At 39.5% G+C, this 23,408-nt stretch overlaps 1 protein-coding gene across 2 annotated transcripts in view; it reads left to right on the forward strand.

Annotated features, from left to right (window-relative positions):
• mxi1 (max interactor 1, dimerization protein) overlaps positions 1-22,290 on the forward strand; it is a 44,900-nt gene extending 22,610 nt beyond the window's left edge. For both annotated transcript variants that reach the window (XM_047365480.1, XM_047365481.1), the window contains exons 4-6: positions 10,780-10,894; positions 17,346-17,544; positions 18,757-22,290. In XM_047365480.1, coding sequence (XP_047221436.1) covers positions 10,780-10,894; positions 17,346-17,544; positions 18,757-18,920 — 478 coding nt within the window. In that variant the 3' untranslated portion in view covers positions 18,921-22,290. The remainder of the gene's footprint in view (positions 1-10,779; positions 10,895-17,345; positions 17,545-18,756) is intronic.
• The last annotated feature ends 1,118 nt before the right edge of the window (positions 22,291-23,408 follow it).

The raw sequence follows: 23,408 nt of genomic DNA on the forward strand, positions 1-23,408 counted from the left end.
ACCACATTTATCACAATTTATAGCTTTTTGAAATCATCTTTGTTGTCTGTTCAACAAGAATTATCATGCTTTTATTGTTCCATTCAAAATAGTAAAAAGGACTGAAGCCATTGCCAGGTGCTAAGTAGTCTTTTGGTAGTGGCTTTTAACCTTGTTTTAGTTTTTACTAAGCTCTCTTGCAATGCTTTCCCAATTTTCACGTTACCACAAACACTAACACAGTGCTTCTTTTGAATATTATGCTGCACATTATTTCGTTTTGATAGAATTGTTTTTGTCTGCAGTACCAATTCAAGTCATCATCCGTTACTAAATTAAAATAAATAAAATCAGTGCTGTGAATATGCTTAAAAAAGTTTTAAAGTGCATTAAAATAACACTACATTTGATTGGTATTACATGTACTACATTAGTTTTGCAGTTGCGCCCTATTTATCTCACTTACCAAAGACTTATTTGGCTCCGCAGTGTAACAGGATCAAGGAGTTGAGTTTAGTCAGGGATTCCAATAATGTAAAAAAACAACTTGATCTTGACCCCGATTGGATGAAGGTCTTGTTGAAACTATTATGTAGTGTTTTTTATTGACATTATAGTACGATGCATTCTGGTAATGGGTAATCACAAGTTTTCCACATCAAGTAAAGCTAATGAAATCATGTTCAGATAGGGTCATTGTCAACATTGTCAAGTTTGGCCATGACTGCTTGCATTTGTTATCTTTTCAACTTGGTTTTTATAGCTCAGATTATAAAGCTGTAATTGCACTTTTGCAGCAAAGTTGGTGCCTCTTTGATGTCAGCAGTAAATATAAGTAGTAGTTGCTTCTGACTCCATATATGCATGGAGTCAGGTGTTTTGTTCTTAATGCGTAAACACATGACCTTAGCTGTAGCCTAATATCAGTTATGTGATACACGCAGAAGAGAAGGAAAATATCAGGCCATCTTTAAGAAATATAGCACAAATGCTTTAAAAACCGAATCCTACATCAGCCCAAAGTAGCCTTGTGTTGCTAATGCAGACTTAACCGTTGATGCAAGATGTTAAATGTACAATAAAGCAAACTGTTTTATTGATCTTTAAATGTTGGAGTGCAATCTTCTGCCATCAACAAAATCAATTTATTTTCTAAAGTAAGAGCAGACCGTCACTGAAAACATATATATAGACTGGCGCCTGACTGGAGACCTTCAGACCTGCCCCTATACCATGTATATTACATGTTATCTGCAGAGTGTGGATCCAGTGTGACACATGCTGTTTTATGATTTACAGCCTAGGAGACGGAGCTGCCTTTTAACAAAGTCGTAATGGATTTGCAAATGATGGAAAATATTTCTGAGTGCATGGAAAGGAAAAAAAAAATCTTCCTTAAAGTGAGGTAATTAAATGTCGGTCTGATGTCGTTCTCAGTTGTCAGATTATGACCACTCCAATAATATTTAACCGCATTGTAAATTATGATTTGAAGCTGCTTTAGATTAGCCCTCATGCTGCAGATAGGGAAGGCACAGAATAACCAGTAGATGTCCTTCATGAAGTCAAAGTTTTTTCTGCTAGTCTGGCGATGTCTTAATTTCCTCTCTTGTGTCAATTTAAAAGATTTACCAAAGAAGCAATCATTGGTCATGTGTAATTAGTGTAATAAGTGGGTAAAGGGTCACATTTCCTCTCTTTACTTGTTTTAGAAATAGGTCAAATTGTGTGTGTGTGTGTGTGTGTGTGTGTGTGTGTGTGTGTGTGTGTGTGTGTGTGTGTGTTTTAAATGGGTTTTAGAGAGTGGGGGATTTGCCAAAGAGCAGAGTATTGACTGGTATCTGTGCTGGAAATGTGACCCTTTCTTTTTAAAAGCCTGTCCAGTAATTATGTCAGACATCTTGGATGCCCTGAGAACGTCTCCATTGCTTAATTATTCACAATCTAGGTCAGCTGTATTTCCTTTTTTTTCTATATAAAGAAAGTTTTAACTCCTGGTTCTAGTTTGAGAAGACTTTCAGTCAGCTGAGTATAACAAAAACGTTTTTACTGTCATTGTCATGCCATGCTCATTTGATCGATTAGGTCCTGTGACAGGAAATCTGCCTTTGTGTTTTAGTGGTAAAATACATACAAAACTGAATTAAAAACAAAAGAGAAATCCTTACTTTTCATTCATTTTGTTTTTCTCCTAAAGATGACCCATTTGCCCTCAAGCTGCATTTACAGTAATAAAAAAAAAAAGAAATTGTGGAATCTTTATAACATATGGATAAAAATACATAATGGACTGTAGATTTTATCTTATTGTGATCTGATAATTTAGAACTTCATAAACTAAATTATCTCAGCAACAACCTATGTTTTCAGGTAAAAAGGACCATATGAACACCAGATTCAAAATACCTAAGTGGGCACTGTTGTGTCTTTCTTGAAGTTGTTAAAGTTAGAATATCTTAATTTGTTTATTCAGGGGTGCCCCAATTTAAACAAATAATAATGGGTCACTTTATATCAATTTTGAAATGAGTATCTTTGAATAATCTATTTTTCTAGTATCAATTATATCGATATTTTGATTACTTTGACAACCCTTCTTCCTTAGCCATTGAAAATAAAGGAAATAATGTGACAGGGTATTAAAGGAATATCTAGCTGATTATATGAACCATGGGTGCCCAAGTCCAGTCCTTGAGAGCTACTGTCCTTCAGCTTTTAGATGCATCCCTTCTGCAACACACCCAAATCATATAAATAGCTCGTTACCAGGTTCTGCAGCCAGAGCTGAATGACTGAACGCTGAGGAGGAAAATTCAGCCATTTGATTCAAGTATGTTGGAGAATGGATGCATATCGTTAGGCTCATTGCACAAGTGCCTAAGTCATATAAGCCAAATTATGACTTACCCAATTATGCAATGAGGTTAATTATATAAAAGTTGCAGGATCATTGCTCCCATGGACTGGACTTTAAATTGTCACACTTCTTCCAGGAGCAGCGCTGTAATATCAGAGACATTCAGCCTTTACCCTCCCTGCAGCCTCAGCTGACCAAGATGTCAGAATGCCCTAAATGTTTTGTATGTCCCATGTTTATTTTGAAACACCATTTATTTTTGGTTAGAATTATCCTTTATTTGGCCCTCAGCAATGAAATTTATTTGTATCAACATCAGATCGACAGGGCAAATGTAAGCATACAGTATAATACTGTAGATGAACAGTTATTAAAATAATTGCACGGCTGATTTAAAGGTGCGTACTTCCATAAAGGATATTAACTCTTATACTAGGTGTCATCTTGTCTAAAATGTTGTTGCGTTATCGAAAATGGTATCGAGTAGTTTTCTTAGTATCGGTTTGGAGTAAATTTTTGTATCGTGACAACCAATAGGAAGACATTGTATCACAGAAACATAATTCTTCAGCATTGCCTTACATCGCAGTTTAAAACAGGTAATATTCTGTGCAATAAGCACTTGAGAACAACTACTAATCAAATGTTTATACTTAATGTTTCCTTCATTATATGTATATCAGTACCCAATATTTAAAAATAAAGCTGTGGTAGTTTTACTTTGGTGAAATATATACCATGAGAATTTAATACTGGCCTAGGCATAGTTCGTACTATTCTGAGATTATTCCACCACTGTCACTGGGATAACTTTAAGATTACAGCTCTGATTACTTCTAATTGTTTCTCTTCTTGATCTGATTTTTGCCTTGTAGCGATTATTATTCTTGTTCAAAATCATAGTGATGAACATTATCAAGTTAATTTTATCTGTCTATAATTGTGTAATATACATTATTTAGAATGCATGCTGCACTATGTACCCCACCAAAGGCACATGCATATTGCACATATGGATGATACAGAAACAGTGTGAAGTGAGTGGTGAGCAGTTGTACATAGGATGTGTGTAGGCTTCAGTAAGAGTTAAGGTGGGCAGCTTCTTTATGTAAACTTTAAGAAGGACTGTGCTTCACTTACGTTGGAGGCAGATTCACACATTTAAACAAGTGAAAAGGAATCTGTTTTAATGCTAAATGTTCATGAATGATACAGAACATTGAGTTTTATTGGAATTGAAACAACCAAGAAGTAATTAATGTTGGATTTTTATTTAAAAGAAAAACAAAAAAACCAGCAATCTTCACAAATGGGTGGGATTTTGATGTACATGAATAAAACTCAGCACAGATTCAAAGGGAGGCTGGTTTAGAGAGCAGGATCGAGGCAGGGGAAAGGTGCGGCGCAGTGACCCAGGGCTGCCTGGCTGTTCGTTCACATGTCAAAGCCAAAAGGCAGAGCTGCCTGCCTGCACACCCATCTGGGGCCTGTCAGGAACACAAGTCGTGGAAGCACACACACATGTACACACACACAAACGAATACAATCTTCAGCTTGACAGAGACCCACATGCCCACACACTTTAGTGGAGTGAGTAGTTTGGAAGCAGCCCATTGTCTCAGGAGGACAGGAAGAGCTGTCTGCTTGCCAGCCTTTTCTGGAGGATTCAACAGAGCCGTGCACATTGCCGTAACACGCCACTTTCTTTTGACTGATTTTTAATTATTTGCAATAAATTATGAGTTTGAATGGTACCAGACATCATAATATTTTATACATTTTTATAGTTTCTAAAAATCTGGATTTGTAAATCTGTCATAAAATGATTTAGGCATCGGCCGAACAACTGAACAAAGGCATACCCAGGTTACAAAATGTTCTGGTTTCAAGAAGCACACACATTTTCTGTCAACAACGCTCCTAAAGTTTAAAGTCATTTTACCGAGATGCTGGTGTGACCTGAATTTTCCCTGGCTGTGTGGAGCATGAAAACGCGCAAAACTACCCCTCCCCTACCTGTTGCAGCTAGTTAATGATTAACTAGGTAAAAGAAGGCTCTGCAATTTACAAGAAAAGCTTGCAAGAAAGAGAAAATTTGCAATCATTACATTTTTGTTAACACATGGAAAAATCTTTTTTATGTATTTTATTGTGCAAATCACCAGTCAGAGCAGATAAGGGAAAAGGGATTCCAGTCTCTGGCCAATTGTTTGGTGCATCTCTAATTACATTATTACATCTTTAGCATTTAAAATGTTATTCTGGCAGTAGTAAAAAGAATGTGGCTTTGCTGTTTTAAATAAAGGATATTAGACAATGTTGTACAGTTTTGTTTAAGGTTAGTATTTTTGCACCAGGTTATCATGCAATCAGAATGTCTTGTCTGAAATGAAGTAAAGCAAAAACAAAATATTTCCCTCAGTGAAGTATGTAGAAGTAAAAGTTAGAAGTCTTGTCAAAAAATCTAACTAATAAAAAGTTATTTTAATTGACAAGTTTGTCATTGCTATCTGTTGATTATGCTTCAGATTTTTTGTGTGTGTGTTTCTTGAAGGAAAACTACAAGTATTTGTCTGAGTTGTTAAAAGAGCAGGCTCTACAAAGTAATTTCATTTTGAATACATTTCCATATGTTAGCTAAAAGAAACGTCCCCTCTTCCTGAAATCTTGTTGATAAAACCAGAATTGAAAGCACGTGAAAGGTTCTTTTTTCTTACTTGCGGTGAATATTCTCTTTGGGAGCTGCAGGTAACGCTCATGCACCGGTGGGTGATCTGCAGCAGCTTTAGATGTCGTTTCCTTTGAATAGCCACTTACGTTATAGATCGATGTGTCCATAAATGTACTCTGTCAAAGAGACCGTGGGATGGTGGGGGCGGCTGTTTGCCTACATGTAGCTGCTAGGTACCTGAAAAACCAACCCTTTCATTTATTCTTCCACCCCAAAAACTGTTTGCTAAACACGGGAAAGAAAACAGGTTTTAGCCAGTATTGTCTTATTGCCGGTGAGGGTTTGATGTCCCTGCTGTGTGTGACAGTTAGGAGCAAAGGTCTTAGTAGCAACAGGCCACATGTTATATAATCTGTCACAGATGGAGAGTTCCTCATTCAGACAACCTGCAGCTCATTGTGCCATTCATTAGACACTGGACTCTACACGTTATCAATAGCTGCTAATATATCATTTTTGTTGATTTAACAATATTTTCACTTATTTGAATTTGTCAATTTTTCTTGTGTAATCCAAGTATATCCTCGTGAGAAATGTTTTGTACTAACAGGCACCAAATTATCCACATGTACTTAACAAATCCTTAGCATTAGCAGCGGAGGACACGAAGTTATGGGGCTTCTCAGGAAATCCATAGCTGTTTATGTAACTGGCACCAGGCTTTTCTAAGAACTCTGGAAACAGAAGGCTCTGTTGCTGGTTAATGCGGCTGTAAGAGGGTGAAGGGGAGAAACAAAATAAAGAAGATGGTGCCTGCTGATTTTTATCAGGTATGCACCGATTACAGCACATGCGCCTAAGCTATATCAGATTTTTTTATTGAACCCAAAAAATGCATTGAAGTACCTTCTTGGTTGATGCATTTATAGACTAACTGTAGCAGGTGTTCATTTTAACTTTAGGAATAGCTAAATACATTTCAGACTTTTCAGTTTTTCAACTACCATTTCATTGATCACAGCCGATTAAGGGAAAATTATCTTATTCCAATTTTTGTCTGATCTGTTGGTGCATCTCTCCTATTATGGTCACACACTTTCACTCTTACTCAAGCAGATCCTCTTTACAGCTTTTTCGGGAGCAAGTCTACTTGATAAACAGGCACTTTTAAGAGGTATTGATCCTATGATAAGGGATCATCACCAGGAGTCATGGGTTTATGACCCTACGGCCTCTAAAGGGAACACTTACACCTACCTCACTTAGATTAAATCCAGTGATGCCGGGGTCTATCTTTGTCTGTAAAACCCCAGCTGACGCCCTTTTTCTACCAAAAAGACTTTGTATTCTTTTGTGGCTTTCAAAACACAAAGGTCAGAATCATGTTACGGCTTTTGAGGTCAAAATAGACTCTTTCATTGCAATGTGCATCTATGGTCTGGTTTGAGATAGTGGCAGTTGCAGTAACCAACACAATGAACCAGTCTCTTGCAACTCTTCACATGTGGCTGTTCTAATGCAATTGGCAGATTTCTTAATCAGAATACCTTCTAAATCCTTTTCCTGCTTTGACTTACGTCGTTGTCCAGTTATCAGACTATTCTGTGCAACTGCCTTAAGTTGCAATAAGATGCCCCTCCCTTTTTTGTTCTTTTGCGGTTACTCCCTCTTTTTCCGTCCCTTGCTGATATAGCTTCTGTGGACATCTGTAATTATCTAAGTGCCACACACTTGGGTTGTGTCATAACCACAGAGATAAAAAAACAAATACCAACATACATCTGGCATACAAGTCCAGCAATAACAGGTAGTAAGGGTGTCTGAATGCTGATAACAAGTTGCTTTCTAGTAAAAGAGATGCAACATCGCCTAAAGTAGCTGTGAATGAAAGCCAAAGTGGTGGAAGAGGTGAGCACTCTCACCCCTTCACCCATGCCAACATCGGCTGGGTGGGGTGGAGATCAGCTGACCAATAAGTGACGCCTCATACCAGTTGCTCACTATTTGTGGTCTATGTGCTAAGAACCATAATGAGATATTCTGGCTAGAAAATGTGTCCACACGCTGTGTAACCCGGCTTCTCTCAACTGTTTGTCATGACATTGGGTGAGGGTGAAGGCAGGATGAAGTGCAGGAGCGTATGTAAATGGGGGGTTATCTGGGATCGTCTGCTGTTGGTTTTAATCTCTACTGAGAGTCTCCAGTGTCTGCAGTTGGTACATTTTTATGCCCGACAGGCCAGAGTCTCAGACAAACAGGCCCACGCATGACTGCTCTTCCCTCACAGCTCTCCTTATCAGGCCGTACTTGGCCATCTATGTAAAAAGCCTTGCCATTATGACTTAGAACCAAGTAGCAAATGTTGATGTCATTCACATTAACAATATACAGTGCCTTGCAAAAGGATTCATACCCCTTGAGTTTTTATACGTTTTGGGGAGCCCTTTTGATAGACCGAAAAAATAGTGCCACATGTGAATTGAAGAAAAATTCACATTGGTTTTTAAAATACGTTGTCAAAATACAGTTTTGAAAAGTGTAATGTACATTTTTATTCAGTTCGCTGTACTCTGATACTCCTAAATAAAGTCCATAGCAACCAGTTGTCTTCAGAAGTCACCTAATTAGTAAAGAATTCACCTGTGTGTAATTTTCTCAGTATAAATCTAGCTGTTGTGTGAAGGCCTCAGAGGTTTCTGAGAGAACATTAGTAAACATAGCAGATGGCCAGTCAGAAGCAGTGGAGAACTTTAAAGCAGGGCTATCCTATAAAGCAGAATCTTAAGCTTTTCGAACATTTCTAGAATGGCGCCGCTCAAGGTGGCAGCAGGTTGGAGTAGCTCTGTTATTTAATTTCCCTTTGGGATTAATAAAGTATTTTTGAATTGAATTGAATTGAATATTATGGAATAGTGTTCTATCCATAATCCAAAAATGGAGGGAGTATGAAAACATATCAAGATATGGCTGTTTATAGCAATAATTAACTAAGAGACCCATGGTAACTCCGGAGAAGCTGCACAGATGCAAAGCTCAGGTGGAAAATTTTGTTGACAGGACAACTAGATGTGCAGTCCAAAGATCTGATCTGTTTCAGTTTGCCACAAGTATTGTGGGGGAGACAGCAAACATGTGGAAATAGTCATCTGGTGATATAAGCCCAAAAATTTTGTCTGTCATGGAGAATGCTACATGTGGCAGAAAACTAACACCCTGAATCAACCTGAAGACATACCTTCCCACGGTGAAATATGGTGATGGTAGCATCAGCCATTGTTTAGCAAACTTGTTGAAGAAGGTGTTCTGGTCAGATCAAACCAAAACATGATGACCAACACATACAAACTTCTATTTGTAGAGGAAAACAAACGCTTTACATTGCCACAGTGAAGCATGGTGGTGGTAGCATCATGCTGTGGGGATGCTTTATTTTACCAGGGACAGGGATGTTGGTCATTGGTCACATTTCATGGAAAGATGGAGCTAATTACAGTTAAATCCTGCTAGAACACCTGTTCACGGCTGCAAAAGACTTGAGACTGGGGCGGAGGTTAACCTTCCAGCTGGGCATTGCTAAATATAGTCATAGCAACCATGGAATGGTTTGGATCAAAGGATGTCCATGTGTGTAGAAAAATGTCCAGTCAAAATTCAGAACTAAATCCAATTGACTATCTCTGGCAAGACTTGAAAATTGATGTTCACAGAAAGTCTCCTTCGAATCTGACTGAGTTTAAGCTATTTTGCAAAGATAAAAACAAATTGGTGCAGTGATGAGTCATGTTTAGCATTAAATACACTGTCCCATGAAAATACTTTGCCTTCAAAAGTTCAAGGGGTATGAGTTATTTTGCAAGATTCTGAGTTGATGTACATTACCAAATAAATAAATGATTGCAACATCAATGTTGTGAAAACATTTGCATGTATAACATTTTTGATTGTGTTTAATACTTATAATAGCAAAGTTAGGTATAACGCATTGCTTTGATTTCCTGAATAATCCACTGCAGTTCTTCATTAAACTGTTGAACAGAATGGGCTGAACAGAACCCCCTTTAGTTGTGTTGAGCCATATTTTGTCTGTGTGTTCTCCCAGATTTAGATCCATTGCTAGCTGTTAAGGTGTGTAGGTGTCTGTTGGTACCTGTGTATGTAGAGTTATAAGGTACAGATAGATGCTCATGATGAATAGCACTGATTAAACAGCCAGTTGACCTCAGCCAGACTGATAGGCATCATTTAGACCTCATTTGTGTTTGTGTGTGGGTGTGAGTTTGTGTGTATACCTGTGTGTATATGCCCATGTGTATTGTGACTTTCAAAGTTGCGACCACAGGGACTGCACCAGACAGCTGTACACTTGTTTAGTCTGCAGACATGCAACATTTGTCCACATACAATATCCCATACAGTACTGGCTGTAATAGTTTGTAGTCTATGCTCTTATCAGCACCATCCATGCATAACATAACCGTTGCACGCACACGTACACAGGCAGGAGTGCTTCAGCCACCAGTCCAAAAGCAGCAGAGCATAGCAGAGAGTCGTATAGTCCAGACATTTGCAATGAATTCCTGCTCCCGTCCTGTGAGTCTGCCTCCTTCAGGTTTCCCCAGAGATCCCTCCTGAGACTACTGATGCCTAATGTCTCCCCATCCTTATCCCCCAAACTAAGCTGAAAGGGCAGCCCCTCCTAATGGAGTTCTGATTTTGTTAAAGCTACTATTATCTCCCTTTACCTCTCAACCGGGGTCCATTAGCGGGATAGATTGTACTTGGGGTCCATCTCCAGTCACAGAATACAGAACTGTCAAGAATGATGGAGAGCATGAGCTGAGCAGGCTCCAGGAAATGCCATTACACCACCTCCACCATCACTGTACCATGTTTGTAAAGTAAATGGGTGGTGTAGCTTAAGCTGAAATAACTGCTGAGGTTTCACCTTGAGAAGGGAGTTACACATGAATTATATGTGACCCGTCATCGGGAAACCAAACATAAATGTAAGCCCCCTGTGTGAGTAATGGATTTTTGCAAAGTAAACCTTTGGATTATTTAAAAATGACACTTCACACCTGAGCACCAGTTTTAATGGTTTCTACTTAGAAAGCTGAAACAAAATACTCTGCATAAATTCCCAGGTGCTTTTCAAAAGTCTACTTATGGATGCATTTTTAATTCACAATATCAGTCCAGTCAACTATGTATACTGTGCCTTTATATTTATCCAACCATTGTGTTTCTTTTCGTTTGTCTTTCTGTTTTCAGACGAGCTCACCTGCGGCTGTGTTTGGAGAGGTTGAAGGCCCTCATACCTCTGGGACCTGACTGTAGCCGCCACACCACCCTGGGCCTACTCAAACAAGCCAAAGCACACATAAAGGTATAGATGTAAACGTTTGTCCTAGTTACACAATCTAAAAGAGAACTGCATGTAAATAGCCCCCACAGGAATATCATAATGAAGCACACTGAAAACAAAAACCAGGCACACAATGTGTTGTGACTCATGCAACATATTGTGTGATTTTTAGCATACAGTCCTTTGACATAAGTATTCATTCCCCTTTAACGTTTTCATATTTTGGTCACCATAAACAGTGTCTTTTTGAGGGATTTTATATGATAAACTGTTTCACTGTAAAGATTTTGTGTTCAGGGCGATGAGCAATATTAGTTTTCTGCCTCACACAACATTCTGCAAGTGAACAAAATTTGGTCTCATCTGACAAAAGCACTTTCTTCTATAAATTGTGGTTGTGCTATGACAAAAATGTGGAAAAGTCCAAGGGGTGTATGTATACTTTTGCAGGGTATTGTATAACACTTATTATAATAGGTAAAACAGCAGGGCCCAAACATTTGGAGATGCAGTTTGTCTCTTTCTGTTCATGTGACCTGGGGGACTTCCCTTTTGTGTTATCGCTGATACGTGTACTTTATGAGGTCTGGCCTTGTCTGATTGTTATCACATAATGTTATGGAAAAATCAGGGGTGGTGGGGGAGTATTCAAACGTGTCACACCATGTTCATATGCCATCTGTTTACTGGAAAGCTGTGTATGTCTGGGACAATTGGATGAATAACACAAAAATCAAATACTTACATACATTTATATGTTGAAATTATTATAAAAACACAAAATAAAGTTGGTCGCTGGTAAAACGTCATTCACTATGCCTTAGATGAACCAGTCTGTCTGTGAGAATGTTGGCCTGGAGTGCTTGCACGTGATACAGAGGGTTGGGGAGGAGTACTAGTATAAAGCCAATATTGTTGTTCTCCACCATCACTGCTCTGCACCTCTGCTGCTGTCAACTGTAGTCTCTACATAACTTGTTGATGGCTTTTTGTTTTGCTCCGTCACTAGGAGTCACGCTTGTTAGTGTCGGCCACTGTGACATAAGGTCATTAGGTTAGAGCACAGCACTGCTGTGTCAGGCACGGCCGTGGCCCCTGCCTGTACCGTAATGAGCACAGGGCTGCATGTGAAGATGTCAGTGCATTAAAAGTGAGATAAGCTGTAACTGGTAGTTGGGGGATATTTGTTTGGGATTACTGAGTTTGCAGTTTCACACATTTCCTTTGGTGGAAAAGATAGTTTTCCTACACCTTACCTCAGCATCTTAATTTTTATTTTTCAGTTGCAGTTTTTTCCTAGCGCAATACAGGTCCTTCTCAAAAAATTAGCATATTGTGATAAAGTTCATTATTTTCCATAATGTCATGATGAAAATTTAACATTCATATATTTTAGATTCATTGCACACTAACTGAAATATTTCAGGTCTTTTATTGTCTTAATACGGATGATTTTGGCATACAGCTCATGAAAACCCAACATTCCTATCTCACAAAATTAGCATATTTAATCCGACCAATAAAAGAAAAGTGTTTTCAATACAAACAACGTCAACCTTCAAATAATCATGTACAGTTATACACTCAATACTTGGTCGGGAATCCTTTTGCGGAAATGACTGCTTCAATGCGGCGTGGCATGGAGGCAATCAGCCTGTGGCACTGCTGAGGTTTTATGGAGGCCCAGGATGCTTCGATAGCGGCCTTTAGCTCATCCAGAGTGTTGGGTCTTGAGTCTCTCAACGTTCTCTTCACAATATCCCACAGATTCTCTATGGGGTTCAGGTCAGGAGAGTTGGCAGGCCAATTGAGCACAGTGATACCATGGTCAGTAAACCATTTACCAGTGGTTTTGGCACTGTGAGCAGGTGCCAGGTCGTGCTGAAAAATGAAATCTTCATCTCCATAAAGCTTTTCAGCAGATGGAAGCATAAAGTGCTCCTAAATCTCCTGATAGCTAGCTGCATTGACCCTGCCCTTGATAAAACACAGTGGACCAACACCAGCAGCTGACACGGCACCCCAGACCATCACTGACTGTGGGTACTTGACACTGGACTTCTGGCATTTTGGCATTTCCTTCTCCCCAGTCTTCCTCCAGACTCTGGCACCTTGATTTCCAAATGACATGCAGAATTTGCTTTCATCCGAAAAAAGTACTTTGGACCACTGAGCAACAGTCCAGTGCTGCTTCTCTGTAGCCCAGGTCAGGCACTTCTGCCGCTGTTTCTGGTTTAAAAGTGGCTTGACCTGGGTAATGCGGCACCTGTAGCCCATTTCCTGCACACGCCTGTGCACGGTGGCTCTGAATGTTTCTACTCCAGACTCAGTCCACTGCTTCCGCAGGTCCCCCAAGGTCTGGAATCGGCCCTTCTCCACAATCTTCCTCAGGGTCCGGTCACCTCTTCTCGTTGTCCAGCGTTTTCTGCCACACTTTTTCCTTCCCACAGACTTCCCACTGAGGTGCACTCTGGGAACAGCCTATTCGTTCAGAAATTTCTTTCTGTGTCTTACCCTCTTGCTTGAGGGTGTCAATAGTGGCCTTCTGGACAGCAGTCAGGTCGGCAGTCTTACCCATGATTGGGGTTTTGAGTGATGAACCAGGCTGGGAGTTTTAAAGGCCTCAGGAATCTTTTGCAGGTGTTTAGAGTTAACTCGTTGATTCAGATGATTAGGTTCATAGCTCGTTTAGAGACCCTTTTAATGATATGCTAATTTTGTGAGATAGGAATTTTGGGTTTTCATGGGCTGTATGACAAAATCATCCGTATTAAGACAATAAAAGACCTGAAATATTTCAGTTAGTGTGCAATGAATCTAAAATATATCAATGTTAAATTTTCATTATGACATTATGGAAAATAATGAACTTTATCACAATATGCTAATTTTTTGAGAAGGACCTGTATTATTTATTCTCTGTTTCCTCTGTGGTTTGTCTTTGGGTTTCTGTGACTTAGCTTTACTTTTTATCACAAATTTAAAAAATGGAAAGCCTTTTTTCCCCATGTGTATGTTGAATTTATCTTCTCTTCTATCTCTTCTAATAGGATACAATTACAATGACTGTGGCTCAATTTTGCATTATTTTTCCCAAATAGCTAATTCAGTTGTAATCTTTAAGTATACTGCCAGTCATTGTCCTTTGGATAAACTCATCCTTTTATTGCAGTGGCTTAATCTCAAACTGGAAAGTTTATAGAAATTCACTCTTTCATCTGAGCTCATTTATTAAAAAATCCCACCTTAAGAATTGTTTTGTTTTGTTTTAATCATGGGTTCCACACTTATTGGCTCCACTAAAAGGTCCCGTATAACAAATGTAACCAAGGCATTTTTAAGGCTTGCCTCATCAAGTAACTTGAAATCAGTAATCCATGATCTCATTTTTCCCTTATGACATGTATGAGATGACAGAGCTTCATTTCTCTAAACCACATTTTTCAAAATTGGAAAGACAGGAGAACATGCCATTTATGTAACACAAATGTGTATAGTTCTTTATAAATCTGGATATCTACAGTCTGAGCAATAAGCAAAAATCAAAAAACAACTAAAAGCTGTGAGAAAGAAGACTGGCTGAGGTCACAGGTTTATCTTGCCACTGCACACACTGAGGAAGGTGAAGGAGGTAAAAAGTCTAAGTAAGAAAGAAAGAAAGAAAGAAAGAAAGAATAGACTTCAACTAAATTATTAGAATTTACTAATATGAAGCTGGTTCCACATCGTTTCCCATCTTTCCATGTATGCTATCATATTGAAAACTGTGTGTTAGATGGGTCTAAATTGGAAATGAAGATGACTTTCTGGAACATCAAGTCCTGTTATGTCTTTGAAATATGTGTTGCTTTTTATGCGCACCCGTTTACAATACTGAGTGTTTACTGGAAATAAGGCTTTCAAATGTAATGTTTAACTGTGTTGGCACTTTTCTTAGTTTTTTTTATTTCATTTGTGAGGATCAAGTGACTATTAGGAAATACAATTTCTGTGCTTTAAGAGTGCCCCCCAGTGGTCTGATAGTTATGTGCATAATTAATCAGAAAAGTGGTCATGCCATCAGTTTCATTTTCAGTTTCAAGCATCCTGCATGCAGAGGTGAGTGAATTCTCATCATTGCAGACAGTACGTCTGCATAGCATGACATGAGATTAGGTAATCAAGTAATTATTGAGTCATTGCTGTGATATTGTGAGTCATAGTTTTTTCACATATCCAAAAACATCCGTGGCATCTTGGCTTATGTCTTAAATTGTGTATGCTACAGTGTCAAATGCCAAGTAAGCAGATGCTGTCATCTTCCTTTGGCATGGTCTCTTCCTATGCCATTGTAAAGGGCAGATATGCCAGATGGATAGACATTGTGATGGGGCTGTTGGTGATGCATTAACTTAAACCCTGTTCTGGAGGGCTCCATTGGATGAACCCTCCTCACTGTGCTCAGGTCAAGAACAAGTGTCACCACCGAGGGACCCTATACTGTCAGTGTGCACCTAGATGCCTTGCGGGATAAGCTGCTGTTTGTTGGGAAGCTTGGCATTAAAGTGCAGTCTATTTGCTCTTATTTTATTTGTCAGACTGTCTCCAAAAAGAAACTGCCACTCCGAACCTGCTAGTGTAAGCAACATTGAGCTTAGTCAGCAGCACTTGACGCATCCTGGAGAAGCCGAAGCAAAGTCACTGGGAGAGAAATTGAGCTAATGGATAGATAAAGCCAGCCTTAGAGGCTGATGGCATTTTGGCAGAAGCCAAACGAAATATTTTACACAGCTTGGCATAATGTAAATTTAGGTCTACAGGAAGAAGTTTAATGTAGGAAAAATTACTGCTATATTGTGCAACGCTGAGCTAGACTAGACGTGGGTACGTTGCAGAGCTTAAAGTTTTAAGTGTTGATGTGACATTGGTAGTGTTTCAGGAATTCTAATTACCGTATTTTCCGCACTATAAGGCGCACTTAAAAACCTTTAATCTTTTCAAAAAATGACAGTGCGCCTTGTAATCCGGAGCGCCTTATATATGGATCAATTGGTTAATTGGTTGATCCATACTGGTTGTACACGGCACTCTGTCAAAATGTTTCAGTACGACTGGTAAACTACAAAGCCGCACCGCTTGCAGCATTACGGCTACCGTAGTCAGGGGCGTCGCCGAAGTAATAACGGTAAACACCTGTACTGTGCTTACTCCTAGTCCAACACCACTTGTGTGTGTATAACGTTTGAATGTACTGTTGCAGGAATTGCCTGAACTATATGTGATTAGAAGCTCAGTGTGTGGGGTTTCGTGTGTGTGTATGGAAGATGTTGACATTACTCCTCCGGACAGAGGTGGCGCTGTGTGCTGCCATAGCTGAGAATCAAGAGTGAAGGAGTGACGTCGGTATTATTGTGTGTGTGGGGTGGGTAGAGACGGCGACCGGAGCAGCGGTGTATGAGTCTGTAAGCCCTGTGTTTTTACGTGCTGCAAAGTCATTAAAAAGAACCCCGAATCTCGTCAACAACTCAGTGTTTTGATGCTGTTTCTTCATGCTCAACTCAGCAACGTATGAGTGAGGGAGTTAACCCCGAGGAAACTAGTAACTTCGGCCCTGGAGAAAGCGTCTCCCCTGTGTCATCAGACTACGGTCAGGGGACAGAAACAGGAAAGGTTAACAGTACTAACGTTTGATTTAGTGCATCAAACTGTTTCTTTTACGTGTTTACTGATTCAGGGAAAAGTTCCCTTTCACGTTTTAACTAACATTTGATTTCAACTTTAACTTCATAGACTCCAATGCATTCCTAACGTGCGGTTGGCTCTATTCAATAGGATTCTATGTAGAGGAGACCTTACCATGAGAGTGAATGGAGTTATCAGAACGCTGGTTTGTAGTGTATTAATAAAGTTTGACTGACTGATTTATCTGACTGTTTTGTTGACATTCTCTTTAGCACAGCTCCATCTAGTGGATGCATAACGCAACCCCAGTCAAACGTTTGACTGCAGTAGCTTCTATTCTATGCGCCTTATAATCCGGTGCGCCCTATTTATGAAAAAAGTTCTGAAATAGGCCATTCATTGAAGGTGCGCCTTATAATCCGGTGCGCCTTATAGTGCGGAAAATACGGTATTCATTCATCTTCTATACCACTTATTCCATAGTGGGTCGCGGGGGAGCTGGTGCCTATCTCCAGCAGTCTACGGGCGAGAGGCAGGGTACACCCTGGACTGGTCGCCAATCCATCTCAGGGCAAATCTAATTAATTCAATCAAAACTGAATCTTTCCAGCATTTGCAGCATTTCTACAGAATTTCAGAAAATAAAAACTGACACTGGAAACAAAGCTACACTTGTCTTTCATAATTATCAAAGATGCGACTGAGGGCTGTTAAAAGAAAAAAAACAGTAACAATCGTATGTCAGTACATTTCACATCTAAATATATGAGTCTAACATTTTGTCTATTTTCTGTGTCTTTGTCTTCACCAGAAACTTGAAGAAGCGGACAGGAAGAGCCAGTACCAGCTGGAGTCTCTGGAGCGCGAACAGAGACACCTACAGCGTCAGCTGGAGCTGCTGGGAGCAGGAACTGCCACTCCAGTCCAGAGCAGCCCAGGGGAGGGCGAGAGGATACGCATGGACAGCGTTGGCTCCACCCTCTGCTCCGACCGCTCGGACTCGGACCAAGGTGAGTGCACTTCCAAATCCCCACGGCTTTTTGGCTTATTTTGCAACACTGAGAATGGACCGGCCAGAGCTACTGTGGGTTTGAATGTGGAGGAAGGTGCTGCTAAAAGTCAATGTGTGACAATGTGAGCGTAAGTATTTGCTTTGTTTGCTTGCTGAGAAAGCGTCATAGTTTTTAAAGCATCACAAATTTGCCCTCACTGAAAAACTGAAATCATAAAATTGTTATTCTGAGATATGCAGTACCTAGCACTGGATAAACTGCTCTGGTCAAATGAGACCAAAACTGATCTTTATTAGCCTGCCTGCAAAACAATATGTGTTGTAGAAAGCTAACACTGAGAAAACCCTTGAACAAACCATCCCCACAGTGAAACATAGAGGTAGTGACGTCATGCTGTGGGGATGCTTTTTCTTTGGCAGGGATAAGGAAGCCGGTCAGAGTTGATCGAAAGTAGATGGATCCCAAACAGGATAATACTGGAAGAAAATCTGTTAGAGGCTGCAAAAGCCTTGAGACTGGGGTGGAGGTTTACCTTCTAGCAGGTTAATGAGCCTAAATGTAAAGCCAGAGTTACAATGGTGGTTTAGATCAAATTATATTCATGTTTTAGAATGGCCCAATCAAATGCACATCTGTATGTGTCGCAACAGAAAGCTTTTTAGAAGCACAAACAAGGAAAAATGAATCCAAAACAAGACAAAACGCACTGATCTATAATCATTTTTAAATTTTAAAAACAAAGCTTTTTGTTCCCAGGCAAATATCTTGTCACAGTAAAGCAAATGTTGCTATTCTTAGATAAGAAGACCTCATCCTGAGGTCACAACTTTCGTTTTCTCTTGATGAGAAATTTTTTCGGTATCATTAGAAAACCACAGAAACATGATAAATGCAGGGTGCCTTTTTCAGATTTCATTTAGTATTTTCCATTATGTATTGGTATGAAAAAATAACAGAGTAGAAGAAATATTCCATTCTCGTAAAAGATTATCCATCTTCATAATGGTTGCATATTTAAAGCTTGGTAGAAATATCTATAATTATTTCAGGGTGAAATTTAGTCTTTCTCATCTAAAATTTGGCCAAAAATCAACAGAGAATTCTGTAAATTGGGACACTTTAGCACAGCAGGCCTAAACATACTTCCACAGACTATACTCCACATCAGAAAATAATATTTTGTTTTTTCCCCCTACGCTTTCTCTGCAGAAGAGATTGAGGTCGACGTAGAAAGCACTGAGTTCTCCCATGGAGAGCTCGACAGCGTGAGCACGGCCAGCACCAGCGACTTAGACGACCACAGCAGCCTGCAGAGCATGAACAGCGACGAGGGCTACTCCTCCTGCAGCGTCAAACTCGCCTTCTCCTCCTAAAGCCATCACCGCCAGCACAACCAGCCCTGCCAAACCCGCCCGTCCTCCCTGCCGTCTGCTTACCCATCCAGCTACGGCATCGCCTGCGCTGACGGCATCCCCTCCTACCTACGCTCCAAGCCTTCTCGTTACGCCTCATCCGCTCCATCCACACTTCTGGAGGAGCTACAGTGAGAGCTCCCCTACCAACACTGTCACCTGTGGCCCCGGACAACTGGTTTTAAGCTTCGTGTAAAGGGAGATCCGAGACTTTACACACACATTTTCTGTGGATTTTTAAACCCACGACAAAAAAAAATCTAGAATTGATTTTAATTGTGATATTTGCTTTTCATTTTTAAAAGATGCACAACCCCTGATTTTACTCAAAATGCACTTAAATTTTTATATTGGTGAACTTATTCAGAGTTTTTAGTTCTTTAATGTGGTTGTGTGTCGAGCTGATGTTAATTAATCTTTAGAGTCTGGTGTTAAACCAGAGCTTGTTTAACAACGGGGTGATTTCTGCCATATCAACGCTGCTCGGCCTTGAAAACGGCCCTGCAGTGCTAAATGTCATCCCCGACTTATTGTTTATCTCTGCTTGACACCACAGAGGCCCAAATCCTCAAATCTGGTGCTATCAGGGAAGCAGATCAGATTCGTTACCACTCAGAGAGTCTTCTGAGTTTTAAACCAATCACAGAGGAAAATAACATCATTCCTACAGATAGTTGGTTCCCAGGGCAGTTTCAAGGAGCGGAAATCAGAACTTTGTGCTAATGTGGTGTTTTTTGGTTCCTTTTCCCCTCAACTAGCAGCTACAACAAGCCATCCAGCACTTGCCTATTTTGCAGCTGTCCACATAATAAGGCACAATCTAAGACAAGATAAAAACACACAAAAAAGCAGCAGCAACAAGGAAAAAATCCAAACGGCTACAAGGTTTGGAACAGACATATGTCCTTTTTCCAGCAGTAAGAAGCAATAACTCCCACCGTTGTTTTTATCTTTTCTATTTCAGCTCCTCCAATTTATTTTCCTGGTCTCCTCAAAGAGTTCTGTGTGACCGTCCCAAACAAACAAATTAAAGCAAATTTTTTTTTTTGTACATACAAATAGCTTAATAAATCAAACTTAAAAAATGAGTTTAAAAAAAAGATAGAGCTCATGAATAGAAATATGGCCTCTGTTGCTGTTTGACTTGTGTTCATTGTGCATTATAAATGAAAGTTTAACTTCAACATTTCTTTGCTGTTTGAAATAATTAACAACTATTTACTTCCCGCCCTGACAGGGAGCAACATTTATTTGTGTGATGAAAAACAAAACAAAGCAGCTCTCTGTCCATCCGGACTTTAGTTAGAGGGTGCAGCTGTTGTTCGGCACAGTTTTCTTTTTATTTATTGGACTTTTTTTTTGGTTATCTTGTTAATATTCTTCGTGCATGTGGCATTCCTCTGGTGGGTCAGGTGTTCTGAAGGAGACAAAAACGGGTTGTATGATGTCAATAATCTCCATCCTAACCTTCACTGGCATTATGAATTGCACTCCAACCACAGATTTATTTGTTAAACCTGCCATCTATTCATTTGCGTCTGAAATGAAAAAGAGAAGAACTCCCACCCGTTATGAATATTTATTTCTCAGGCCCTTAAAGAGCATAAGCAATGGGAAACAAGTTAACTTATTTTGGTTCTGTCTTATTTTACTCAATATTCCTCATTCCTTATTTTAAGAATTGTATATTTTATGAGTTATTATTAAGCAGATTTTTTTTGTTTTTCATGATGGGGAGGATTTTAAGGAATAAAAAAAAAATGTAGCCATTTTGTTTTGATTATTATTTTTCTGATGTTTTATTCTATGGACACTTGAAATGTACTTAGCCCCTAAGCTGCTCCTAGTGCTGAGCCTCGCCTGTCTGGAGTCGCCAGCCCTGTCCAGAACCACCTCTGTCCCCCTGAGCAGCGCGTCATCCGGGGTTTTTTTTACTGCTCTGAGGGTCGAGTTGCTTCTGCACAAGACTTGCTTACAGCCAAGACTTTACTGGCAAATACTGAGCCTGCTACTACACAATAAAAGGGGAACTAAAATCTCCACCTTCCTCTATCATGAGGATTGTAGTCTCTATTAGACTTGTGTTTTAGTTGACTAAATATGTCTTACATTTACCTCCATTTTGAGGATTTAATGAAGAAAATGACCACAAAAAGAACAAACTTTTGGTTTCTGTCTGAAGGATGTCACTAAGGTGTGCAGTTTGACATGTGAGTTCCTTGCAGAGATCCGTTGAGGTTGTTGGACTTGGCACTGAATCAGAAAGCCACCGCTATTGGTGCTTTATTATAAAGAAAATGCCAAAAACACCTCAGAACACCTCAGTGTCCTCTCTCTCTCTCTCTCTCTTTCTCTGTCTCTCTCTCTCTCTCTCTCTGAGGGACAGTTTACATTTGCTTCCCCCCTTTAATTTAATAACTTTCATCTTAGTGTTGCTTTATTGTTTTCTTTCCTTCATATGTTGGTTTTCTGAATCTACACTGCTGACTGAAGAAGGGCCTCATGGCTGACAACAGAGGGATGTCTCTCCCTGTGCAACATGCTGTTTTTTATGCACTTGATCAGATTTGATTAAATGTTAAAACTAGAGATGCACCAAGAAATCGAGTGATGGCCAGAATGGGATGAGTTTGGATCTTGACTGGCCCTGACCGGTGACCCGCCATTGTGATTACAGAGTTGTCATTTTAAGTATGTGTGTGCATTCCTAAGCAAATGGACCTGATCCAGGACTTTTCCACACGCATGTCTTCAGGCTCATTTGGGTGAATTTTAGCCTTCTAGGGAGTATTTATCTTAGAATGACATGTCTGCACAATTTAGTAAGCTGAGCTTGATTGTGGTCCTGGATGAGCTAATGGGCAGGTCTGAAAAATGATTTCTGGCTATGATGCAGATTCAGAAGCATATCTTTATAAAATTATATTTTTCACCTGAGTGTTTTAAGCTCAAGTTCTAGTTTTGGAGTTTGGGCAGAAGCGGGAACTTCCACCTCCAGGCGTGTCAGGTGGAAGTTCCAGAGTTGATCAGTAAACCAAACCTTTTCCTTGTGTCAGTCTCGGCACTTATGGACGCCCACTTCAAGAAGCAGTGCTGTAGAGAGCCTCCTGTTGTGAACCTGTGGCCATTCTTTGTAAAACATTCACTCTGGTGATGATGATGAGGATTCTAGTTGTGTATGTTGAACAGGCAATACCAACAATAAAGCCACCAAGATTTTCAAACCTAAAGGACTGAAATGAGCTGTTAATACCATAAAATGTCTCTCTCCTGAATGTACTGTAAAAAAATGGCTCACATTAAGATAAATAAAGTTTGTGAATATAAAACATCTTGTATTAAAACTATGTAAGAGGGTTTATATTTGGCAACTGATGATATACTGTTTCCATATATCAAACATGTTAAATCTGCACTTTTGTGTTATTGTCCAGGGGTCACATATTCACATAAGGGGAAATGATAGCATTACACAAAGTGTCCGCAGCAAATTGTACAAATATAGGAGCAGGCTGTAAGCATGTGAAACTTCAAAGCAGACATGGCATTTACCTAACATTAGCCGGAAACTCATAAATGTTTAACTGGAACAAATAGAAAAACATGTTTTCTATCATTTATAGACCAGAAAATATTAGATTATGTTACTGCATAACAAATACATCTTAATAAATTCAATATAATTGAAAAATTGCCTTTTCAGTTGATTAGATTCATTAGTCACAGAGTGATATACTTCCAGGGTTTATTTCTCTTCTCCTGACCAAACTGCTGTAACTCAGTCAGGACTTTTAGCACTGCCCCAATTTTCTACAGGACTGACAGATCTATCTAAAACAGTAAATGAGTTTCAATTCAGATATTTTCAGGCCAACAGACTTCTGCCTTACTTGAAGGGAATGTTCTTGCATCTTTCCCATTTTGAAGAGTTGCTAGAAAATGGACCTCCATGTCATATTTGATTCTTAGCTTAAAACGGCAAACCATAATAGTGTTTCAGTTACAGTTATTTTAAAGGAATAGTTATGGGTAACAATAATTGTAGCATTCATAGTGGCAAAAAAGCACGAATGATCAAATAGAATGAAGAATTATATCAAAGTCAAAGGTTGTGTTTTTCAATATAAGATTATTTTACTGTAATAAAAAACATCTCAGGGGTATCAGTGTGAATTATACTGTATAGCCTATGCTGTCAGATCAAGCAATAAAACAGGATCCCTGAGGGCTGCTAACTCTGGTTGATCACAGAACCTCTAAACCTTTGAAATCTGTTTTTCACAGGCTGCTCATTCAGCTCGTGGAGTGAAAGGTGAACCCTGTGTTTTTCATGTTTACCACAAGAGCAGAAAATCCCTGTTCTTTGGCAACCACCAGATTATTGCAATCAAAGCTGTAAAATGCTCAGAATTACTAAAAGAAGTAAGTATATTGTGAGAAGCTGCAGAC

This window comes from Girardinichthys multiradiatus, chromosome 5, assembly GCF_021462225.1.
Source record: "Girardinichthys multiradiatus isolate DD_20200921_A chromosome 5, DD_fGirMul_XY1, whole genome shotgun sequence".
NCBI lineage: Eukaryota > Metazoa > Chordata > Actinopteri > Cyprinodontiformes > Goodeidae > Girardinichthys > Girardinichthys multiradiatus.